Source organism: Dendropsophus ebraccatus, chromosome 1 (assembly GCF_027789765.1).
Source record: "Dendropsophus ebraccatus isolate aDenEbr1 chromosome 1, aDenEbr1.pat, whole genome shotgun sequence".
NCBI lineage: Eukaryota > Metazoa > Chordata > Amphibia > Anura > Hylidae > Dendropsophus > Dendropsophus ebraccatus.
This window is the reverse complement of record NC_091454.1, coordinates 124,844,933-124,869,318: the sequence shown is the minus strand read 5'-3', so window position 1 is coordinate 124,869,318 and position 24,386 is coordinate 124,844,933. Positions and strand designations below refer to the sequence as shown.

Here is a 24,386-nt window from a genome sequence, read left to right as displayed (position 1 = left end):
ATATATATATATATATATATATATATATATATATTTTTTTTTTTTTTATCCTGAAATCTTGCAGTTTTCGTTGTGACCATGAAGCTGAAAATTAAGTTGACTCTTCCTGTTCTGTTAGTAGCATTGCCTCTGTAAAGTAAGTGTTCTGCGAATTATCCTGTGAATACATGTCCAGCTTGTCTTTTATTTCCTTGACTTTTTAAAAAGGCTTTTGTCTTAGAAATATGGCTTGCACATCATTTATAAAGGAGGCTTATTGTTACCTCTACCAATAACCAGCAATTCTGCTGCCCGTTACTTAATCAAAAATTTCTGTCAGTTAACATTATCCAATAAAATCATGGTGATTTGTAATATTTACTAGCAACACAGTATCATCTTCCAGCAAGTCATAAAAACCTGTTTCTGCTTTCAGACAAGCACATCCCCAGAAGAGGTGCCAGATACAACACCATGAAAAAGAAGTGTCATGAATGTCACAGCAGATGGCTTACTCCACAGAACATCTCCACAATGCTATCACTATTTTTTCTAATATTTCTGCCAAAATCTGAAAGCATGAAACAGAATATTCCTCGGCTCAAGCTTTCTTACAAAGGTAAGTCCTTTACAATGACATGATATTTTTCATGTGTTCCATTGGAATTTTTAATGTCTCTATTTGGTATGCCTTGTGCTGTGGTTTGCGCTTATAGGATTTTTTAGTTGATATGTAATATGCCCCAAGAGTCCTGCTCCAAAAATATTAATCTACTTTTATTTGTCTTAATAAGCATACGAATGAATAACTGAATGTGAGCTGTGTTCTGTTTTATATATCTGAGGTTTCTGAGTTATATTCAGAAGCAGTAAGATGAGCAAAGCTTGCCATCCTAATACAAAAAAGAGCCCGGTTGTGTGTGTGTGGCATAGCCGCAGAATTTCTCGCCATTCAACTCTACAGGAATTATTATCCACAAAGTACATAGAATAATCTGAACATAAAATCCACACTCAAAATTGAACTAAAAATCTAAGTGTAATGTTGGTGCAATATGAAATAAAGCTTCGAATCTGTAACTCTTGAGACCTGTGATTTAAGAGGCATTATTAAAAACTCAGAAGGACCATCAGGTAGACCAGAAAGGACCCGGGTAAACATTTGTTAAAGGAATATGTCCCTATAAGTATGATTGTGGCTACTTAAGCTGTAAGGTCCCCATACACCTTAGACTTTAGATGGTTGAACCCACCGCTTTTGGTAGACCTAAGGTGTCAGTCTAAGGTGTATGGAGCCATCTTGAACAACCACCAACAGATGATGTCTGTGGTGAGAAGTGTAGGCCATGATTGAAAATCAAGCCCAACCTCTTTGTTCAGGGGAAGTTAAGCCGCACCAAGAGCTTTCACGCTGCAGCTTACTGCTTACCATAGGTAACACAGGAATGCTCTGCCGTATAACGTTCTTGTGTGTGGGGAGGACAGTGGGCGGGAGAGATAACTAACAGACGGTATATGGGCCCCTTTACTGTCGGTCCCAATCTTGTGGTCAGTGTCAAAGCATAAGGTGATTTTTTTCCAATTTTGATTCATTAATCTCTTTTTCCATATGGGAAATATGGATATGGAAATATGTATATGATTATATTATTTATTAAATGCTATTATTTATTTTAAAAAGTAAAATCCGCTTGCTTATATCAAGGTTCTAAATTTGCTATAAGGTCTTATAAATGTGCATTTTTTATTTCATGAATTTGCACTTTAATATTTTTTGTCACTGGTGGTTTAGATTCCGTTAGTCAAATTTACAGGTGTAAATGTAAAAGTAGTAAGTGTTACTAGTTCAAAATGAATCAGGTCACCATTAGTTTTCAACCCAGGAAGTCATAATGTCCTTTGAATAGATTAAATGATTATTACTGAGGTTATAATACGTATTAGTTTTCATTTTTATATACTGTATCTATATATTGAAACATCTTTAATTAAAAAAATTCTAATTTAAAAAAATGTATATGGTTTCTCCACTTAAGACAATCCTCTATCAGTCAAAGCAGATTTTCTAAACAAAGAGCACATCTTGCTCTTATTTAGAGAGGCCATTAGAGATAAAGGGAATCTGTTAGCTGTAATTCATGTTCCAAACTACTGTTAGGTTAAGGAGATACATGGTACCTTTCATATATCCAGCTGTGCTTCCAGAATGTAGAAAAGTCCCCCCCCCCATCAGTCACTGCCTTTGGCAATTTTTTTTTTACAAGCCTGAAAAACCTCTTTGAGACGCTGTAAGTATTGTGCATGCTGTTTTTAATACACTGAAATGGTTTTATCATTTTCTAAAGTGAAGCCAAACTTTTATAGCATCCTGTGAAAAATGTGTAGGTGAGCAAACTTAAAAAACTGTTACACCCATAGAACTGTGAAGTGATTGTTTAACAGTATAGACAATGAGTCATTGGCAAAAAATGCAGGAAAAACAGACGTGTGAGGAGTAGTCCTGGCTACAGTAACTAGATGTCATTTCTGCTTCTTTTTTTTCTTCAAAATATAATGATAGAGAAATGAAAAATTACTCTGCATGTAGTTTTCTACTGACACTTTCTATGGCACCTCACCCTCTAAATTTAGAATCATTCCAAATGCCTCCTAGTCAGGAAACTGACAATTACTATTAATGTGCTTTGCAAACACCCGGTCTTCTTCTTTCAATTCATTGAAAATATATTGATGTTAGGTCATGCCTGAATATGCTGAGCTCACTGTATACCCTATTGTTTCGTGCAGACAGGAGAATGCACAGGATATTTACACACAATCCAATACATTTGTCAGCACATCCTAGAAATAATCAAAGTGCATCAACAATGTAAAAATAATTTGAGTAGATATGTATTAGTAAAAAAAAAAACTCTACATAATACAAGCACACTGTACAGACTAGCACACTATACAGTAATTTATATGAGGGTCTTTGGAGTGAATTATACTAGAAGTTGCCTGGTAGAGGAAATAGTTACTCAGGGTAATGTGATGTCTAGGCAGAGGTCAACAAGCCACTGTATTTCTTAAAGAAATACTTACAAATAATCAAACCAATAGTAACTATTTAAAATCTATTTAGTTTTGGGTGTGGTTAAATGACTAAGATAAAATATACAACATTACATCCTGCCACCCATCCCAGTAAAGTTTCCTGAGGAATGGTGCAGTGAGACACTAAAAAAGCACAAAATATCACTTCATCATTTTCCCTTAAAGGGGTAGTGCGGCGCTAAAAAATTATTCACAGAATAACACACATTACAAAGTTATACAACTTTGTAATGTATGTTATGTCTGTGAATCGCCCCCTTCCCGTGTCCCACCACCCCCACCCGTGTACCCGGAAGTGTGTGGTGCATTATACATTATCTGATCCGTGTCAAGGCTGTCCGCAATCTTGTGCCAAATGTCATCTTCGGACGCACGGCCAAATCGCTGCCGCCGAACCCCTCCGCCGCATCATAACTGTGCTAAGCCGCGATTGGCTGAGCACATGACGTTTGGCACAAGATGGCGGACGGCCTCGACACGGATCAGGTATGTATAATGCACCACACACTTCCTGGTACACGGGCGGGGGTGGTGGGACACGGGGAAGGGGGCGATTCACAGACATAACATACATTACAAAGTTGTATAACTTTGTAATGTGTGTTATTCTGTGAATAATTTTTTAGCGCCGCACTACCCCTTTAACCTCTTAAGGACCCATGACGTACCGGCACGTCATGGATCACTGTCACTTAAGGACCCATGACGTGCTGGTACGTCATCCCTTTAAACGGGCGCCGCGGCCGGCCGGGTCCCGATCGGGGGAGATAGCCTGCTATAATACATAGCAGGCCATCTCTCCCTGTCGGCATGGAGGGTTGTTAACCCCCCCCATGCCGACGATCGCCGCTATTGGCTGATAAGCCCATAGCGGCGATCGGAACCTTTCCGGGCCATCGGTGGCCCGATGACCCGGAAAAAAATGGCGGTCGGTGCTGTCCGAGGACGGCACCGACCGCCATTACTGTAAAAAGTAATGGTGGTCACGGTACCACCGTCCCGATCGCCGTGAACGGACGGCCAGCCGGCCGGCCGTTCACGGCGATCAAAGTCCCCACAAGTAATAAATACCTGCTCCGGACCCCTCAGCTAGGTAGCTGAGGGGTCCGGAGCAGGTATTTGTACATTACTCACCTGTCCCGGGGTCCTGATCGGCGTCTTCCGGGTTCCCGGCGTCCTCTTCATCTTCGGCTTCTTCCGTGAGTCCCGATCGTCTCTTTCCGGCTCCAGCGTCGTCTATTTTCGTATTTTTCCGGCTCCAGCGTCGTCTATTTTCGGATCTTGCGCTCTGCTGCCCCCTAGCGGCTGATAAGTGTAATACACGTATCAGCCACTACAGGGATGTTCAGAATGTAGTAAAAAAAAAAATTTTTTCCCCAATTTTTTTTTTTTCTATTTTCCGCACCCTATCGCCGCTGAGTGTTGATCAGCATCGCACGAAAGTGCGCTGCTAATCAGCAACTCCTCCTTTTTGGCGTAGGGTGTTTTTTTTTTATATCCTACTGCCACGGTCTGCTTATAAGTGCCGAACATAAGTGCGGCATTCATCAGCAACACCATTTTTGGCGTAGGTTTTTTTTGTATACTTACTGTAAAAAACACGTAAAAAAACACTACATTACACCACACTACATTGAATAAAGTTTTACACTACACCACTACATACCCCATATACCAATCCCCATATAAAGATGGCCCCCAGGGTGTTTTCGGTGTCGGACGCATACATTATTATTGCCTCCGACACCGAAACAGCCAGTGAGGATGAATTGGGGGGATCCTTCTTTCCTCCATTCATCCTCATCCTCCTCATCATCCAGTGACGTGTCTGGGGGTAGCGTAGTGTATGCTGCCCCCCAGACACGTCTTTTCCGCCAGTACCGTCCCAATAAGAGATGACGGTATGGCGTGAAATTCTACAAACTCTGTGAGAGTACCTCAGGGTACACTTACAGATTTAGGGTACGTGCACACTGCGGAATGGCGAAGGATAACCCTTCGTGCATTCCGCAGCTGGCACCCGCCGGCGGACTGATGCAGGGGCGCGTCTCCGCCTGTGTCATAGACTCTATCCTATGCATGGGCGGATTCCATTATCCGTCATTCCATCAACACGTTGGACGCAGAGCGGAATCCGCCCGTGCATAGAATGGAGTCTACGACACGGACGGAGACGTGCGCCTGCATCAGTCCGCCGGCGGGTGCCAACTGCGGAATGCACAAAGGGTTATCCTTCGCGATTCCGCAGTGTGCACGTACCCTTAGAGTGTATGAAGGAAGGGACACTCGAATCCAGCCGCCAGATGCCCCCCCCCCCATCCTCGGAGTTAGTGGGGAGATCGTCCGGGAACTGATCTTCCCACTGCTGGATAAAGGTCACCACCACCCGTACGGGGATAACCTTTATACCAGCACCCCCTCTTCCGGTCCCTCGCTGCCCGAGCTACTGTAGCTTGCGGCACGATCCGAACATATCAGAAGTAGTAATAGAGCCCTAATATTTAGCAGCCATGGAGCGGACCCAGCGCTTCTGGATATGAAGGACCCCGTATCGCACCAGGGCAACATTTTCCAGGTGACGTCCCCCACACTGGAGAACAGGAGACCCCAGAAGAAGTGCAGAGTGTGGGGTAACAGGGGGATCAGGAAGGACACCATTTACCAGTGTGACACCTGTCCTGATCCCCCCGGCCTCTGCATACTGGATCGCTCCAAGGCGCACTACACGTCATTGGGGTTCTACATTATCTAAATTCTCTCCCTTATTCCTATTTCAGGGGTCACGTTGATCTGGGGATTATTCTGATCGCCAATATGGAGTCAGGAAGGAATTTTTCCCCTGTGATGAGGCTACTGTCGTCTGCCTCACGAGGGGTTTTTGCCTTCCTCTGGATCAACACAGGTTGAGTTTGATGGACACCTGTCATTTCCAACCTTATAAACTAATAATTGGCCTAATACCCCCAAATAAATTAGAATTGTCCCTTTTCCCCAGCTAAGTAGGTATGGCTGCCATTCCCATTAGAGGAGGCCATGATGCAATTACAAAGCCTCTGTGCGGCCAGGACAGTAGAAACCCCCCACAAGTGACCCCATTCTGGAAACTACACCCCATAAGGAATCTAACAAGTGGGGCAGCGGGTATATGGCCCCCTGGTGACGGCCACATTTGGGACGTGAAAATGAAAAAAATGGTATTTTTTATTTTCACGGCACATGTCCTACACATGTGCCCATCACTAGTGGGGTCCATATGCTCACTGCACCCCTTGTTAGATTCCTTATGGGGTGTAGTTTCCAGAATGGGGTCACTTGTCGGGGGTTTCTACTGTTCTGGCAGCACAGGAGCTTTGTAATTGCGACATGGCCTCCATCCCCCATTCCAGCCTCTAAATGGCGCTCTGTCCTTTTGGTGACTTGCCCTGTGCCCATATGGCAAATTATGTCCACATGTGGGGTATTTTCGTACTCAGGGGAAACTACCCTACACGTTTTGTGTTCATTTTCTTTTTTAACCCCTTGTGGAAATGGAAAAAAATCAAGGCTAGACCAACATTTAGTGTAATTTTTTAAAATTTTTTACTCTAAATCATTGATCTTGTCTTGATTTTTTCATTTTCATAAGGGGTTAAAAGATAAAAAAAAACACAATGTGTAGAGCAATTTCCCCTGAGTACGGAAATACCCCACATGTGGACATAAAGCGCCATGCGGGTGCAGGGTAAGCCTCCAAAGGGAAGGTGCGCCATTTGGTTTTTGAAGGCTGGATTTGGATGGAATGGATTTCGAGGGGCCATGTTGCATTCAAAAGGCCCCTGTGTTGCCAAGACAGTTAAACCCCCCACAAGTGACCCTATTATGGAAACTACACCCCTCAAGGAATGTAACAAGGGGTGTAGTCAGCATATGGACCCCACTGGTGACGGGCACAAATGTGGAACAATGTGGCGTGAAAATGAAATATTAAATTTTTTACACTATAATGTTGGTCTAGCCTTGAATTTATCATTTTCACAAGGGGTTAAAAGAGAAAAAAACACACAAAATGTGTAGAGCAATTTCCCCCGAGTCCGTAAATACCCCACATGTGGACATAAAGCGCCATGTGGGTGCAGGGCAAGCCTCCGAAGGGAAGGAGCGCCATTTGGATTTTAGAGGTTGGATTTGGCTAGAATGGATGATGAACGCCATGTCGCATTTACAGAGCCCTTGTGCTGCCAAAACACTGTAAACCCCCCACAAGTGACCCCATTCTGGAAACTACACCCCTCAAGGAATCTAACAAGGGGTGCAGTGAGGATATGGACCCCTGGATGACGGGCACATTTGTGCCATGAAAGTGAAAAAATGAAAATTTTCACTTTCACGTCACATTTTTCCACATTTGTGCCCGTCACCAGTGGGGTCCATATGCTCACTGCACCCCTTGTTAGATTCCTTGAGGGGTGTAGTTTCCAGAATGGGGTCACTTGTGGGGGGTTTCCAGTGTCTTGGCAGCACGAGGGCTCTGTAAATGCGACATGGCCCTTGAAATCCATTCCAGTGAAATTCAGCTTCCAAAAGCCAATTGGCGCTCCTTCCCTTTGGAGGCTCGTCCTGCGCCCGCTTGGCACTTTATGTCCACATGTGGGGTATTTCCGTACTCGGGAGAAACTGTGCTACATGTTTTGTGTTTTTTTTTTTCCTTTTATCCCTTTGTGAAAATGAAAAATTGAAGGCTAGAACAACATTTTAGTGTAAAAAATACTTTAGTCTTTTTTCAAGCAACATTGTTTGGAAAATCTGTGAAGCACCTGTGGGGTCCAGATGCTCACCGCACCCCTTGTTACATTCCTTGAGGGGTGTAGTTTTCTATATGGTGTCCCTTTAGGGGTGTTTTTTAGGTTTTGGCACCCCAGAGCCTCTGCCAACCTGAAGTGGTACAGTCAAAAATGACCAAAAATAACGGAGCCATTGAAATTCACTAGGCGCTCCCTTATATCTGAGGCTTGTGGTTGCGTCAAATAGCGCAATAGGGCCACATATGGGGTATTTCTATAAACTGCAGAAATGGGGCAATCAATATTGGGGTGCATTTCTCTGGTAATAGGTTTATAATTATGAAAAATATTGGATTACAATAAAATCTCTGCACAGAAAATTAAAATTTTCAAATTTCTTACACACTTAGCTTTTATTTCTGTGACTCCCCTAAAGGGTTAAAAAACTTTCTGGATGTGCTTTTGCAGAGTTTAGGGGGTGCAGTTTCTGAAATGGGGTGCTTCGTGAGGCTTTCTAACACACAGTCCCCTCAAATACACTTTAAACCTGAACAGGTCCCTAAAAATATCTGATTTTGAAATTTTACTGAAAATTTGGAAATTTGCTGCTAATGTTTTAAGCTTCCTATTGTCTAAAAAAAATGAAATATAGTTTAATAAATGCCGCCAACATAAAGTAGACATGTTGCTAATGCTATTTAATATATAATTTATGTGGTATAACCATTTTCTGTATAAGCAGAAAAGTTTTAAAGTTGGAAAAATGCATTTTTTCACAATTTTTCACGCTATTTTGGGTTTTTTCATAAAGATTCGTTATAAGTATCGACTCCAATTTACAAGAAATGTGAAGTACAATATGTCACGAGAAAACAATCTCAGAATCAGCCGGATAGGTAAAAGCATCCCGAAGTTATTAATGAATAAAGTGACACTGGTCAAATTCATAAAATTTGCTCCGGTCCTTAAGGCCATTTCAGGCCCGGTCCTTAAGGGGTTAAGAATGTCCTGTAATAAAATATTAATAGCTACTCAAATATGGTGACAGAAGAACTCTAACATTTGTTTCAGATGTAAATTCCTTCACTTAGTAGTGGACATTAACTATGCCCATTGGGGTTAAGACTGATGTAAGTTATGGAAATAATTGTATACGGAATGTTTTAGCACTAGGTTAGGAAAATGAATAAACATGCATGTTGGTATTGGCAAATATCACTTATAGTATATAGGGGAGTGAGGCAGGCAGCGGTCTATAGACTGTTTTTCCATATCACTTTAGTAATATCTGTCAGCTTTCCTGACAATTTCGCTTACAGAGCACCTTATGTTTCAAAATATTTTCAAAGTGTGATAAGATGATTTTAGTGGTCTCACTGTTGTTATTGATCCTGTGCCTAAAAGTTCCATCCATGGTGCACAGCTATTTCATTCTCTCCAATTCTGGGGGCAGGAACAGAGCTGTTCTGCCTTCCAGTAGTACACACACATAGGGCTTCCATTCCCTTAGCTGCACTACTCATGAATATCTAAAGGGTTGGGGAGGGGAAAATTATACTACAGCACTGTAGACATACAAGAGTAGGTACACTGGTGATTACATAAGGGACAGCTGCCCTGAACATTATGTGTGATGGTAGATGAGAGGGAAGATTTGATTTACTATTCAGAAACAGTGTGGATAATCTTCAGCAGACAGACTGGCTCAACTTACGGGTTCATGATGTCTTTTTCTCTCTCTCTTCTGCACAGAGCAGACTGCAGAGATGTGAGATGCCTTGTGGGGAGGACCGGGAAAAGGGGATATTATTGGCAAATGAAGGGATTTAAAAATTTTAGAGGAATCACACTGGCTAAAGAGAAGGTGTTTGAAATTACAGTGACCATGAAACTAGGTTTGTAAGTATTAAACATTTAGTTTACTTATACTGCCCATGGTATAACAATCATGAAACATATGTCAGTAGTTTCCATTTTTATATCTTTATTAATTTGTAACAAAAACCATCAAGATAAGTTAATAAAAGAACAACTGAAAAAATGCAAGTAACATGAAGTACGAGTTTTTCAATACTAAATTCAATATTACGTGGGGCAATTTTTGTTTAAAAATTTGCGATAAAGACCAAAGTTAGCGATTGTCTGCCTGTGTAATAACACCCAATAATCAAACAAGGACTGAAAAGTTGTTAATCGTCTTTCAACATTTTGAAAAATCATCATTGGTAGTTCGCTGATTGTTCACATATCTGTTTGTCTAATAAGTCGTTCACATATAAAACATGCTGTGGGGGTATGTATAGCTTCATTCTTTTATTTTTATTGTCATTTATTATCATTTTTTATTTTCTTATTGCAATATTTTGTACATTATTATGGGGGCTAACATCTTGCCTGTGCTGTTTTTAAGAGCATTTGGTGATATGCCTTAAAGCAAGCCTCATTGTCCTAGATAACAATAGACAGAACCTGTCCTATTAAGATTAATATGAACTATTACTGCTTATACTCTGTGAACTTTAAAAAGGTTATCCCACAGGTTGTTGCTATTGTCCTAAAGTGGCCATACACCCTCAATATGACAGCCATCAGTAATCTCTCCCGCCCAGCAACGTCCTATCCTTCCCATACACACAGTACGGCTGAGAGTTCCTATTTTCTCTCTGGGCAGGGGTAAGCTGCAGCCAGAGAGCTCTCTGCGGCTTATCTCTCCCTGGAGAAAGGGTTCAGTCGGTGATTTTCCATCATGCTTGACCCCTGTTACCACTGTCATCTGTGGGTGGTGGTTCTGGAGAGCCCCATATACTGTACCTTAGATTGATGGCCGCTAGCGGGGGGTATGGATGACTAAAGTGTAAGTTGTACAGGGACCTTTATGCGAGTGCTGTCTATCTATTCATTGGACCTATTCATTGTAAAGCTAGGTTCATGCTATGAAAAAATGACAGTCGTCTTTCAAAACAATGACTGTCACTGTGCAAATACCTGGAGTAATTTTTTAAATAACAGATGTTATTTGCACAATGACGGCCATTGTTATGAAAAATGGTCGTCATTTTTACTGTAAACCTAGCATATCAGGAAGCAGCAAAGTTATAGTATAGAAGTTGTATTTAGCACCTCATGTTTTCTCAGCGCTGGTAGAAATTTTGCTCCTGGGCCAAAGAGCTTGAAGCTTATCTTCTGGTTAAAAATATTTTACAAATCTATTGTCAAAAAAGGTTTTGCACATTTGTCATAATGACCTCAATTGTTAATAAACTCAAGTTGTTTAACCCGGTAAATGTTTGCCAAATAAAAACGTCTAGGCTAATTGCACTTCCAGAATATTGCTGGTGGTACAAAGGGATGGAATGCTTTTTTTTTAATACTAAATATTGGTTGATCTTCTGGTATTAAAAAAGGGTCACACACAAATGTTCACAGATGAAACATTTAGTAAAACATAAAAAGGTCAATTAGCATTTTATAACATGGAACATTTCCTTTACGCCTGTTTTTATAAGCCAAACAAATGATGTAGCTAGCCCCTCTGGAAGACACGGCTATAAAAATGTATTCATGGATGTATATAACTCCAGTGTAAGTTGACCTCATGTCCATGTAGGATTGCATCGTCACCATACACTTTACTTCACAATGCCAATGACATTAAGTTCATGTATCCCAGATTCTGATCTTGCAGGCATTTGTGGAAAAGATTAGTTCTTTTTATTTTGAAGCTATATATGTAACAGTTTTTTTTTTTTAAAGACAAAACAACAATCTAGCACTTTTAGCACTTTTGCCAGTCTGTGCCTGTCACACAATGATAGAATACCCCTAATAGGTTCTTATCATTTACTGTTCTATCCCTCTACAGCTATGAATGATAACTTTTATCTCTGTAGGTGTTGCCAAGCTACACATCTGGGCATGGATGTGACTGTCAGGGCATACTGTGTGTACCTGGACAGCCTCAGGTTGAAAACCATAGCCCTATAATTAGAGATGAGCGAATCAGCCGGATTTTTGGTTCGTAAGAATCAGAAATCTCGGCGGCTGACTCCCGCTGCCTGCTCCCTCCATGCAGCGGGTGGATACATCGTAAGGAACGCCTGGAAAACTGGGATACAGCCAATGCTAATGGCTATATCCCAGTTTTCCAGGCGTTCCTTACGATGTATCCACCCGCTGCACGGAGGGAGCAGGCAGCGGGAGTCAGCCTCCGAGATTTCTGATTCATACGAACCAGACATCTGGCTGATTCGCTCATCTCTACCTACTGTATAATAAGGGGGTGATAGAATAATTTAGTGTTATTTAGATGACTGTCAATATAGTTCTTGGTCAATGCAGCAGAATCTGTTATAGAATGGAATATATTTGATATATATAGTTACTTATCATGAATCCCAATCCCTTATATTGTTAAACTACTGAATTATATATTACCCAAGCTTCAGATATATGCTTTCCTGTACCATGATAAATATTTCAAGCTCTTATTTATAGGTTTAAGCAGTTATGGTGAGTTCACTGCATACCATAGGCCCATGTTTATGTTTATGTATGTCACCAATTCGCACAGAGCTCTGACATGCCCCAGCTGTTCATGGCCTGCGTATGACCAAATGCTTGAAAAGAAGCAGAATTAATTTATATCTGTTTCCTTCCATATGTTCTTTAAAAGATCATATAACAGCATATTGTTCTAGCCAGTCATCTTTTCTAGAGTAAGGTCTTGAGTGAAATGAAACTATATTCCTTTATTTTCCATTTTTGGATCTGTAGTTCTATAGTGTACTGTATACTGTATATACTGACTCTTAAGGCCCTATTCCATGGAACGATTATCGTTCCGTGGAATAGAAGGCAACAATCAGCTGACATTGTTCATGTCGGCTGATCGTGCAGTTGTTTGTCTTTCAAGCATGTTGAAAAACAAACGACTGTGATAGCAGCAATCTGTTGCCGTCGCTCCGTGGAATAAGATCGGCGGCATCAAACCGTCACTATCCTCTATAGGCTACCCGGACGATCTATCGATCACCCGGTCAGCCCGCCCGCAGCTCCTTGCGGCTCCTCCCACACTCACCTGCTCGCTGCCTCTGCGTGTAATGGCGGTGGCAACGAGCGGGGAATGAGGAGCAAACGAGCGCTGACAGTGCTCGTTTGTTCCTTAAAGTTGGCCTGTGGAATAGGGGCTTTACGTAATAAATGTATATGTACAGACTTTCCTAAGTCTTTCTATCTAGATGTTTTCCCCTGTCAGTTCTACCTGTGTAAATCTATACACTGGCACGTTTAGCCAACAGCATGAAGTTATGGGGTGATTCTTCTCTGATAGATGATGGTGAAAGAATGGACAGATGTGGGGCATTTTAAACACCTGGCAGGGATGAGCCAATAAGCCAGAGAAGTGTGGCTGTTGTTTACTCCTCCCATCACCAACGGAGCACATAAACATGTTTATGTCTATGGTAAAGCTGGCTGATTGTTCAGCCGACAGATGTATGGGCACTAGAGATGAGCGAACCTCGAGCATGCTCGAGTCCATCCGAAACTGATTGTTCGGCATTTGATTAGAGGTGGCTGCTGAAGTTGGATAAAGCCCTAAGGCTATGTGGAAAACATGGATATAGTCATTGGCTCTGTCCATGTTTTCCAGACAACCTTAGAGCTTTATCCAACTTCAGCAGCCACTGCTAATCAAATGCCGAACGATACGGTTCGGATGAACTCGAGCATGCTCAAGGTTCACTCATCTCTAATTGGCACCTCTCAAGTTTTTTAAAACACAAACAATAGAACAAATTCGGCTATCAACAGCCTAAATAAAACATAGAAGTATCACAAAAAAAACCCATCATACATATAGATTAGCAAGCAATCCAATAAGAGACTACCAGGAGGTCGGCGAAGACTAGTCCTAAAAAGAACTTATAGCGGATCGCTATGGATATGACCGCCGACAGATGCATAACTGTACCAAATAGAATTGGTGACTAACTATGTATGGTCAACATAAACAAGGGGAGGGAAACAAGACAAACACATACAAGACAAGACCAAGAGAGGACACAGAAGGGAAAGTGTTAGAGATATGATAGCGGAGAACAGTGTGCGAGAAAACAACCATTACTAGTAAAGGAGAGGAACTACGTGTTCCGAGTTGCATCACAGTAAGAGTCCCAGTCTGCCCAGACTTTGTTGAAAGCTTCTACTCGGTTCTCCTGGTGTGCCGTTAGGTATTCCATACGCCTAACCTCCTGGGTGCAGTTGAATAGTTCCACGGCAGTGGGGATGTCCCTTTGTTTCCAATGTTTTGCAATAAGACATTTGGAAGCCGTTACAATATGAAGAAGCAATCTGGCTGTGTGTTTACGCAGACCCTTGGGCGGAAACTTAAGGAGGTAGTGGAGGGGGTCTAGAGGAATAGCCTTCCCGAGTATCACAGTTGTAAGGCCTTGAATGCCTGCCCAATAGGGTTGCAGGGTGGGGAAATCCCCAAAAATATGGGGAAGAGTTCCGATATCCACGAGACATCTCCAGCAGGTGGAAGGAGTAGTTGGGAATATTTTATGGAGGAGGTCTGGGGTATGGTACCAGTGGAAGAGGATTTTATACTGGTTTTCTTTTTAGGAAATGCACGAGGACGATTTAGAGGCCTGAGACCAGATAATTTCCCATAACTTCCTAGGGAGTGGTCTACATAGGTAATCTTCCCATTTTTCCATATAAGGATGTTTCATGTCAGAATTCTCAGGAGGGTCAGTTAAGTAAAGAATAAATAGAGTTGACCAGCCCCCTCGTTGAGGGGCAACTTTTACACAACCTCTCAAAGGGGGTCGGTTTAGGGAAGGGTCTATGGTTAGTTATTTCTGAGGCCTTATAGGAGATCAGTTTGTGGATACCGGCTGCTCTCAGGGGGAGGTGTTTACGTTTCCTTAAAGTGGAGAAGGGAAGGACCCGTCTAGTAAAAGGGTCGACTATATCCGCGTAGTGAAATAGCTTAACAGCTTCCCAGGGTACAATGAGTTCCCGGATACAGCTCCCTTTTAGAAGGCTCGTATATAGGAAGGGTGTGAGTAAGGAAGGAGTAGACTTCAGGGGATATAATCTGTCTCCCGATAGCCATATATCTCTAGTATGTTTCATAGGTCCCAGCAAGGCAAGAGGAGGTCCCGGGCTCCCCTGTGACCAAATAAGTTCACTAGGATGAACAGGTGCCACCCACAACTTTTCAATTTCAGTCCATTTATTATAAGCCGACAGAGACGTCCAGCATGGGATTCTCCGTAGGTGAACTGCAAGATAGTATTTATGTACATTAGGGACTGCCAGGCCTCCATTCGCCTTGCTAGCAAAGAGAACATCCGGAGATATCCTATGGCGCCTATGCTGCCAGATAAACCTCATAAAATCCTTCTGTAGCCTATGCAGGGCTGCGCGAGGTATAGGGAAAGGGAGCGTTTCCAGGAGATAGAGAAAGCAGGGCATGATGGTCATTTTAATGACGCTTATCCGTCCCAAAAGAGATAGAGGTAAGGAGGACCATTTGGCGAGTTGTGTTTTAATGTTTTGGAAGGGGGGGGGGAGTTACTACTATACAATCTGTGGTATGTCGGGGTAATATTGGTACCGGATGGATTTATCCATCCATTTATACGGGAAGGCGGCTTTAAGAGAGGCCCTCACCTCAGAGAGGAGGTTAATTGCTAAGGCTTCGGTCTTATGACAATTTATTTTGTATCTGGACATGGCACTATAGGCATCAATCAAGAAGTGCAAGTTAGGGAGAGAGTCCACTGGATTAGTAAGTGTGAGCAGCACATCATCTGCGAAGAGGGACAATTTAAACTCCCTGTCCCTAACATGCACTCCCCGAACATCCCGAGAAAGCCGTATTTGTGCCACTAGAGGCTCTATGCTTAAGACAAACAGGAGGGGTGACAAGGGGCACCCCTGCCAGGTGGTAGCCATAACTCTTAATAGCTGTTGTCTGAACATTCACAGCTAGCTCCTCTGGTCTTCCCTGATCTGATCATACAGATTAAGGTTCATCATACCCAAACATTATTGTATCCTGCCAGACAGCTCTGGTAGTTGATTACCTCTCCAAAATGTTCAGGCAGTTAAAATCCACATGCCTTCTCTCCCCTGAAATCATCTATGCACTTTAGACAGTCAGCCAGTGCCGCAAAGTCAGCAGGTTTGGCTGACGTTTCTGTAAAGTGTACAGTTTTCATGACTCATATCTCCTATGCCGTTTTTGATATTGCATTATTTATGAGCCCCACAGATGAATCCCACAGATTTCTTAACTAATTATGTTAACAAGGGTCATTGGCGGTGTTAACAAGCCTACTAATACACTCAACTCAGTGGTTAGGTGGTTGCACAGACGTGAGTTTTACCCAGGCTAGAAGAAGTAAAAATGTGGTTTCCACCACATTACACCCTAAAATTCTCAAAAATAAAATAAAAAAATAAATAAACTACTACACTGAAGTCTATGATATGTAATTAGCAGCTTGGAAATCATGATATTGTGTAGACACAATAGAACCAAAGTAAAGGGCGTACACATTTATCTATCTATGAAGTATACGATCAGCTCTGTAATCAACTAAGGAGCTAATCCTTCACATTCAACATTGTTGCAGACTAGATTAGTGCAGACTAATTGTGAATACTTTCCGTTTTCTCAGCTGCATTAAATTCTTTGCTTATTTTAAAAACATAGAAACACGAAAGATTGTTGGCAGAAATAGATGACATGGTCCATCTAGTCTGCCCTTTCTGTCTAGGTGGTCTTATTAATTGAAGGGGAACATTTTTGCATTTATATAGACCTCCATGCTCACATAAAGGTCTTACGTTAAACAAAAATAATATTTTACCTGTTGTTAAACTGGTAATTTAATTTAATTTTGATTTCATACTATGTGATATAGGTCTGTATTCTAGAGCTCACAGAATTTTCTGGACCTTTATTGTATTTCTGTGTCCATCTGCATTTTTGTGGCATATTTCAATATGGAGGTATTCTTCCTTTAAAGAACTGCATCTAGCAGAAAACTGTACAGTGGTAGTCAGATTATCTAATGGGTCCATAATATGGACTGACAGGGACTCCACTAGTCCACATGCTCATAATATTACACATTTTCTACGATTTATAGAAACACAGAATTCTCCTAACAAAAGCACAACTATAACTATATAACCTTCAACTCTTTAATTAAAACCGTGCACAGAGTCTTGCCTTGAGCATTGCACATAGAGACAATGATATCTTGTATGAAACGTTGCCAGATTATTAAGAAGACAGTTCATCATAAGTAGTTTTAATGTTTAACTGTCTTTCTTTTGGCTGAGGCATGGGAGATTCCCAGCTGGGTAAAATTAAAGCTGGCATTAATGAAGCTAGTGAAATGTATACTGTTATTAAGGAAAGAATCATGAAAGTGTTTTAAATAAAACTGGTATACTAATAAAATCATTATATCAAGCTGTGTATTTGTCTCCGACTAATTGTTTATTATATTTATTCTTGAGAACCTGTTCCCTGCCACAAAGTGAAGTCACATGTTAGGTTTTAATAAATGTGAACTTAACTGAAATAAACATAGTAAACTTAAAGAAGTTATTTGTGCAGCTGCTTGATTCCTTCTAAGACTAAATTGAGTCTGCATTAGATACTAATTATTCAAAGTGGATATAAGAAAAGGACGCCATATATAACATTTACAAATAGACAGGTACATATTTACAGATACCAATGCCATATTGAACCTTGCATATCTGAGTAATGGCTGACCATGATAAATGTCAGTGGGATTACTGAATCGGTAATGAACAGCACCACTATTAAAGGTGGCAATACACCTTTAATAACTGATGAGCGAACCGCTCCTGTTTGCCCCCCATTCTCCCAATAGAACGTTTGGCATAGCCGAGCATTCCTGTGTTCTCTATGGGGAGGGTTAAGTCACAGCCAAAAAAACTATCTCTCCCAGAAAAAGGGGTTGGGCAGTGATTTTCTATCACGCTCGACCCGTATCTACACTGACATCATCTGTTGTTATACAGTCAGGAGAACATGGCGGGTCCAGAAGTGTAGAAGGTACATGGGGACCCTGGGAGGAGGAATACTTCTTCGAGCAAAAAAAACAGTTATAGGCCCACATTACATGGCCCGATCACTATAGTGAAGAAGCACTAGTATAGCAGATTGGCGCTTGTTTACTGAGGCTATTACATAGCTCAATTATTGTGCAACAAGGGCTGCACGGACATCATTAGGGTTTTCTGTGCAGCCCTTGCTGTGAAGTTCATGCATTACCTCTCCATGTTTCCCAGTGTTCTCTCCGCTTCTATTGACTGTACACAGCCTCCATTGCAAGTTCAGAGCCAGTTTCTGAAGTGACAGGCCGCTCAGGGAATCACCGGCCTCGGTGGTCCTGTCCAAACTTGCGCTGGAAGCTGAAGACAGCGGGCAGGAGCAAAGAGAACACAGGGAGGGTGAAGAGGTAATGTATATACTTTATTATTTTCTTTACAGATTCATTAGCTGTCGGCTGTGCAATGCTATTACATGTAACAATGTGCGCCCAATGGCCGATGAATTTAGGACCAGACCTAAAGACACAATTAACCGATTATTGTTGTCATTGGCTGATGGTAGTCTTTATGATTCGGCAGATTATTGCTCCTTGTAATAGGGCTCTTATTCTAATGCAGTGATAGTACATTAACGTAATCAGCAAGGGAACACAATAGAGCATATTGTGGACTATCAGCATAGATAACAGCAGATATTTTGAGGTATGGGAGCGGTGAGTAAGAAAGTGTTACAGATATCTCCCTGTGTAATAGAGACAGTGATCACTTTTTCAACATGTCAAAAAATCATAAGGCGCCGACCACCACATCTCTCCATGTAATAGGGGATGCGTGGCCGACAGCTGATTAAAGCAGTACATTCGCTTTAACCTTGGTTCTTGAAAGAATTTTAAAAATACAATGCATTATAGGAGTAAAAAATGTAATTCTGGTTGCACTCACATACGAAAGAACTAAATTGTTGGGTTTCATTTTTCATCCATGTAAATAATTACAATTTTCAAAGTACAGGAAATACAAAATAAGGGAATATTTGCTCAGATGATATTGGTTTAACCGCCAACGTCATTAGTAAGCTCCACATGTAAGTTTACACGCTACATTTTGAAAGATTGTAGCTTCATTAAGACTTCCTTTGAAAAATGTGCCTGTTTTGTCAAATCAATACAGTGTTTATAGAAGTTACCACAACATAGATGCTCACGTGTTCACTTTCCCATGTTTGAAAAAATGTTTTTGCTCTTTACCTACATAAAAGTTAAAATAAATGATCCAATCACAAACATAGGAGCATAATTTAATAAATGTGTTTCCCTTTAAAGTATTGTGTGATATACCATATATTCATGATTATAGAATATTTTAAGTAATCATAAATCCAATATGTAATTGAATGAATGGTAACAACAGGAATTATCATTATAAAGGAGCAGTACTAAAAAAGATCAAATTTAGAGAATAGAGAAGTGTTAGAAATTCAATATTTGACTAAATTTTGTCCTACTATACCAGAACTAGAGACCACTTCTGTAACTATTGTGAATGACGTGATCCTGTTTTTCTATCAATCTACTGGTGTCACCTTTTCCAGTTACCCTGCCTGTAATGATAAGAAGGAGGCTGCTACATTTTTTTCTTTACAGAACAGGAAGTGCCAGCAAGATTTCACAATTATTGTTAACAACTTCATTCAAACAATAGGTGATTTTTTTTAAATTAAATATTTATTTTAGGGTAGTAGTGGGCCTTCTTACCTATAGGGTCTTCACTTGTGGTGTGCGATTGAGAAGTTGAGAACGGCTACCTGTATTATGAAAAAGCTAACTTTTGACATTTGTCCAGGGACAGGAAACCCAAATCTTAACTTTAGTTTTGGCACACATCAGCACCCTACTCATTCTATTTACAGTAATAACAAGTGAACAATGGTTCAAATACTGAGATAGAAAACATTTCCAGATGACATGCATTAATGCAATCTGTAGATGTGTGAAAATCAGATTTAAATATGGAGTTAGACTTCAAAGTTTCATAAAGCAGATCCATTTAACATATCCTATGTAAAAAGCCACTCTGCTAAATGTAGTTTTGTTCTCTCAAATAACTTTGATCATACTCTAATCTTTGATAGTTCTTAACAGATGAAGCCTAGATGAAATAAAGGACTTCATAGACTGTGCCAATCTTCCTATTTTACATAGCCCCTTATTGATTTGGCATTAAGCTGGGCTTCGTTAGCTTTGTCTGAAAATCTAAGAAGGGCAGTTTTTTTTGACCTAATAAATACCTTATGGGCCTTGGCTCCCCTTAAAACATCTGTCATTAGGCAAGTGCAAACTAAAACTAACACATTCCCTATTAAATATTAATCAGCAATTCAAGAATAATGGATGGATCTGGACTAACGTGAACTCTTCTAATGAATTTTCTATGGAGCACCTCAAGGACTTGAGCACTGTGATAAATATGTAGGCGAAATATAAAGCGAAGCATTAGTTTAGTAAAGTTTATATAAAAATAATTTTGTTGTTGAGTAATAAAACTAAATTTAAGTCATAGGGCTCTTTTTCAAACCACTGTAAAGTAGTTAGTTACAAAAATGGTATATTAATAGCAGATTCTAGTTAATATATTGCCAAATACCTTAAGCTGTAGGCACATGTGGGTCCTTGGGCATTGATGTTACAGTAGGCCCCTTGTCTATATTGCCATTGGCATGGTTATCTAGACCACTATGAGCCCTCCAAGCCCAGTAAGCTTTGGCATCTGTCCAGATTCGTCCGGATTTCATACTAGTCTGAAGGTAGTTTAGTGTATTGTAGTGTCTTAAACTTGTCAGGTCCCAGGTGCCTAACATACAGGCCCCAGGACCTGCCTGGTGAGAAGAACACAGTTCTTACAGCACTTCCTATGCAATCCTACAAATATCAGATTTTCAGCTATTTTTGTGTCTACCATAGAGAATAAATTAAGAAGCAACATGTGTGAGCATCCCACCGCACTGTTCTGGCAGAAGACTGGGGTCTCCCACTAATAGGCTTGTTATCACCTATCCTATGGATACAAGATAACAAGTTGAGATGGGAATACCCTGTTAAGTTTACTATCATGACATTTTTGCAGGCAGAAAGACAACACAAACAGTTTTAGGACATGTGATGATGAAAACACAATAAAGGAATGATCATCTTGCTTCAAACTACATCTTTTAATCTTAATTACAGATTATAATGAACAACATAACATACAGTATGTTTGGATAAGAAAAAAACACAGTGATCCTTGTTCTCATGTTGCTTATGTCTTCTAGGGAACACACGCACAAATACGTATTTATTTGTTATTTGTTTATTTAGGTCTCATGAAGTAATACAGACTGACCCCTCTTGTTCTCTTCTCCACAGCTGACTAGAATATTTGTTGGAAACAAGATTGCTTAAGAGTTTGAAGTGACTGTTTCTGGTCTTGTAAAGACATTTGTTTGTTTCTGAGCTAAGCATTGAGCTAATAGCATCTTGTTCTAGGAACCCATCAGAGCTGCAAAATGTTCTTATAGTCACATAAAACCTAGTATGTATTCAGATTTTATATGTAGAGGACCAGATTTATTATGACTGCTGTAGTATCTAGAGACAGGCTGTAAATACGTACACTAGTCAGTTTCAGAGTGCAGTGTGTTCCCCTTTTTTTTGGTATTAAAAAAAAAAAAAAAAAAAAAATGGCAGCCTTAATAATGACTGCTGTAATATTTAGAGACAGGCTGTAAATACGTACACTAGTCAGTTTCAGAGTGCAGTGTGTTCCCCTTTTTTTTGGAATTTTCAAAAAAAAAAAAAAAAAGGCAGCCGCACATGTTGTCTGGAGCATCACTGGGTGGGAGAAAGGGATTATCTATAATCCCTAGCCCCCGTCCAATTAGCTTCAGGCCTCTCTGTGATGTCAGCACCTCCGCCTCCCCCTCTATATAAGGACATTCGTTAAGGAGGTGGCCAGTCAGCTTTGTGTGGAGGAGAGAGCAGGATGGCAGCAAGCAGTTACAGCAAAGCAGAGAGAGATTAAAGAGCGAATTAGGGACAGAGAGGAGATGATAGGATAGGGGGGCTGATTGTGGGTTATGTCAGCACCACTTCCCCCTCCCCCTCTATATAAGGAGGTTTGTTAATTGTGGTGGCCAGTTGGCTTTTGAGTGGAGGAGAGAGCAGGATGGCAGCAGGCAGTTACAGCAGAGCAGGGAGTAATTAAAGAGCGAATTAGGGAAAGAGAGTAGAAGATAGGATAGGAGGGCTGATTGTGGGTCATGTCAGCACCCCTTCCCCCTCCCCCTCTATATAAGGAGGTTGGTTAATTGTGGTGGCCAGTTGGCTTTTGAGTGGAGGAGAGAGTAGGATGGCAGCAGGCAGTTACAGCAGAGCAGGGAGTAATTAAAGAGCGAATTAGGGAAAGAGAGGAGATGATAGGATAGGAGGGCTGATTGTGGGTCATGTCAGCACCCCTTCCCCCTCCCCCTCTATATAAGGAGGTTTGTTAATGGTGGTGGCCAGTTGGTTTTGTGTGGAGGAGAGAGCAGGGTGGCAGCAGGCAGTTACAGCAGAGTAGGGTGATACTAATAGAGTGATATATCGACAGAGAGGGAGGCGAAAATTGGATGATTGACTGGCTGGCTGACATGTTAAAATTTTGATTTCCCGATTTTTGACACTTTTACAATATGATTTAACAAATTTGCCCATTTGTAATAATCCCAATATTGTAGCTACTATAGTTTTGGCCGTTTTAATGAAATTTTGACCAAAATTTTGTAAAGCTCGCAAAATGAATTTCTGACTGATTCACTCATCTCTAGCTCCAATGGCTCACCTACAGAGGTCCCCAGCACACTCCTTTCAACTATCATCCAGCACAGTGTGCCTTACCCCCATGTTAATAAATAAAATCAGACAAACATTACAATATTAAGAAAATAAGAGCTTTGTACACAGTTAGCAACAGACATGATACCAGAATGCTATTTGGAGTGCATGGAGAGGTGAAATAATTAGGAAAGTAATAGATATTTCATTGTTGCCAGAACATACCATTAGTTACAACTCATAAGGGCAGTGCATGAAACAATGAAATAAGGGGAAGCAGTAACATTTTAGTACACAGAAAGCAAATATCATATTCAGTTTTCAGAATTTCAATTTTAAAGAAGTCAAGTAAAATTCACACTAACATCTATTTTTAGACATGTGGGTTTATATATGACAGGATTTTGAAACATTATGCAGTTTTTGTGTCAGTTGTCCAATCTGTACACCACTAAATTCCCAGGTGGATCCCACCAATGTCAATAGATCCACAGTACATTTGACAACAGATAAAAAAAAAAAAAAAAACAGTTATTCAGTATCTTTCACACATGAGTTGTCCAGTATCTTTTACATATCTAAAATGATAAAACAGTATGACTTTTTATTCTAAAGATTTCTTTTCTTTTCCCACAGACCTGCTTATGTCAAACAGCTGTATCCCATTTCTGGACTCATCTTCTGAAAGTTCAGGTTTTCAGACCCTGTTGCTTGATGAAGAGAGGAGCCGATTGTTCATTGGAGCTAAAGATTTCATCTATATGCTCAGTCTGGTGGATGTAAACAAAAATATAAGAAAGGTTGGTGTGTTTAAAACTATGTTCTGTTGATAAATGCCTTTTCAAACATTTTTTTTTTTTACCATTCAATTGCTTCCTTCTGAGCACCTCCAGTGGATGCTAAGCTGTGTTATATGAGCTTCATGTACACAACCTGACATTGAGCTTTCTTGCTAAGTATAAACACACAAGTGATATTAGCACAGAATTCAGCATACTTGAGATTGGTGTGTATCACATGTATCCATACATCGTGAATAACGTAGATATGTCTGTGAAGCACTGTAGAAACTAGTTCACACAGGAAGCTCATATTCTTTCTTTGTGAAAGGCAATCTTAATATCTAAATATCTAAATATCATTACCTTCACACATTACCTTCTTATAAACTGTATATAGCACACTGTTTATAGTTGTAATAATGTTATGGTACACATACTGCATATTCATATACAGTATGGTACATATACTGTATATGAATATGGTTACTCCATGTGTGATCTGACACACATTACCTTCTTATACACTGTATATAGTTGTAATAATGTTATGGTACACATACTGCATATTCATATACAGTATGGTACATGTACTGTATATGAATATGCAGTGGCGGTCTTTGGCACCAAGCACCCCAAGCGATCGCTTGGGGCCCCCAACATCCAGGGGGGCCCCCACGCCCCACTCTTGTGCTCAAGACCGCTGGACAGGGCCGCTGCCCCGCTCACTGCTGTCATCTGAACTGTAACTATGAGCACTCGTAATGAGCGCTCACAGTTACATGCAGCAGCATCGCTGACAGGGCGGGAGC

General features: G+C 40.7%; 1 protein-coding gene across 3 annotated transcripts in view; it reads left to right on the top strand.

Annotated features, from left to right (window-relative positions):
• Positions 1-24,386, top strand: part of SEMA3D (semaphorin 3D) — a 248,212-nt gene that overhangs the window by 133,870 nt on the left and 89,956 nt on the right. For all 3 annotated transcript variants that reach the window (XM_069978391.1, XM_069978382.1, XM_069978401.1), the window contains 2 exons: positions 416-598; positions 23,432-23,595. In XM_069978391.1, the coding sequence (XP_069834492.1) occupies positions 454-598; positions 23,432-23,595 (309 nt within the window). In that variant the 5' untranslated portion in view covers positions 416-453. The remainder of the gene's footprint in view (positions 1-415; positions 599-23,431; positions 23,596-24,386) is intronic.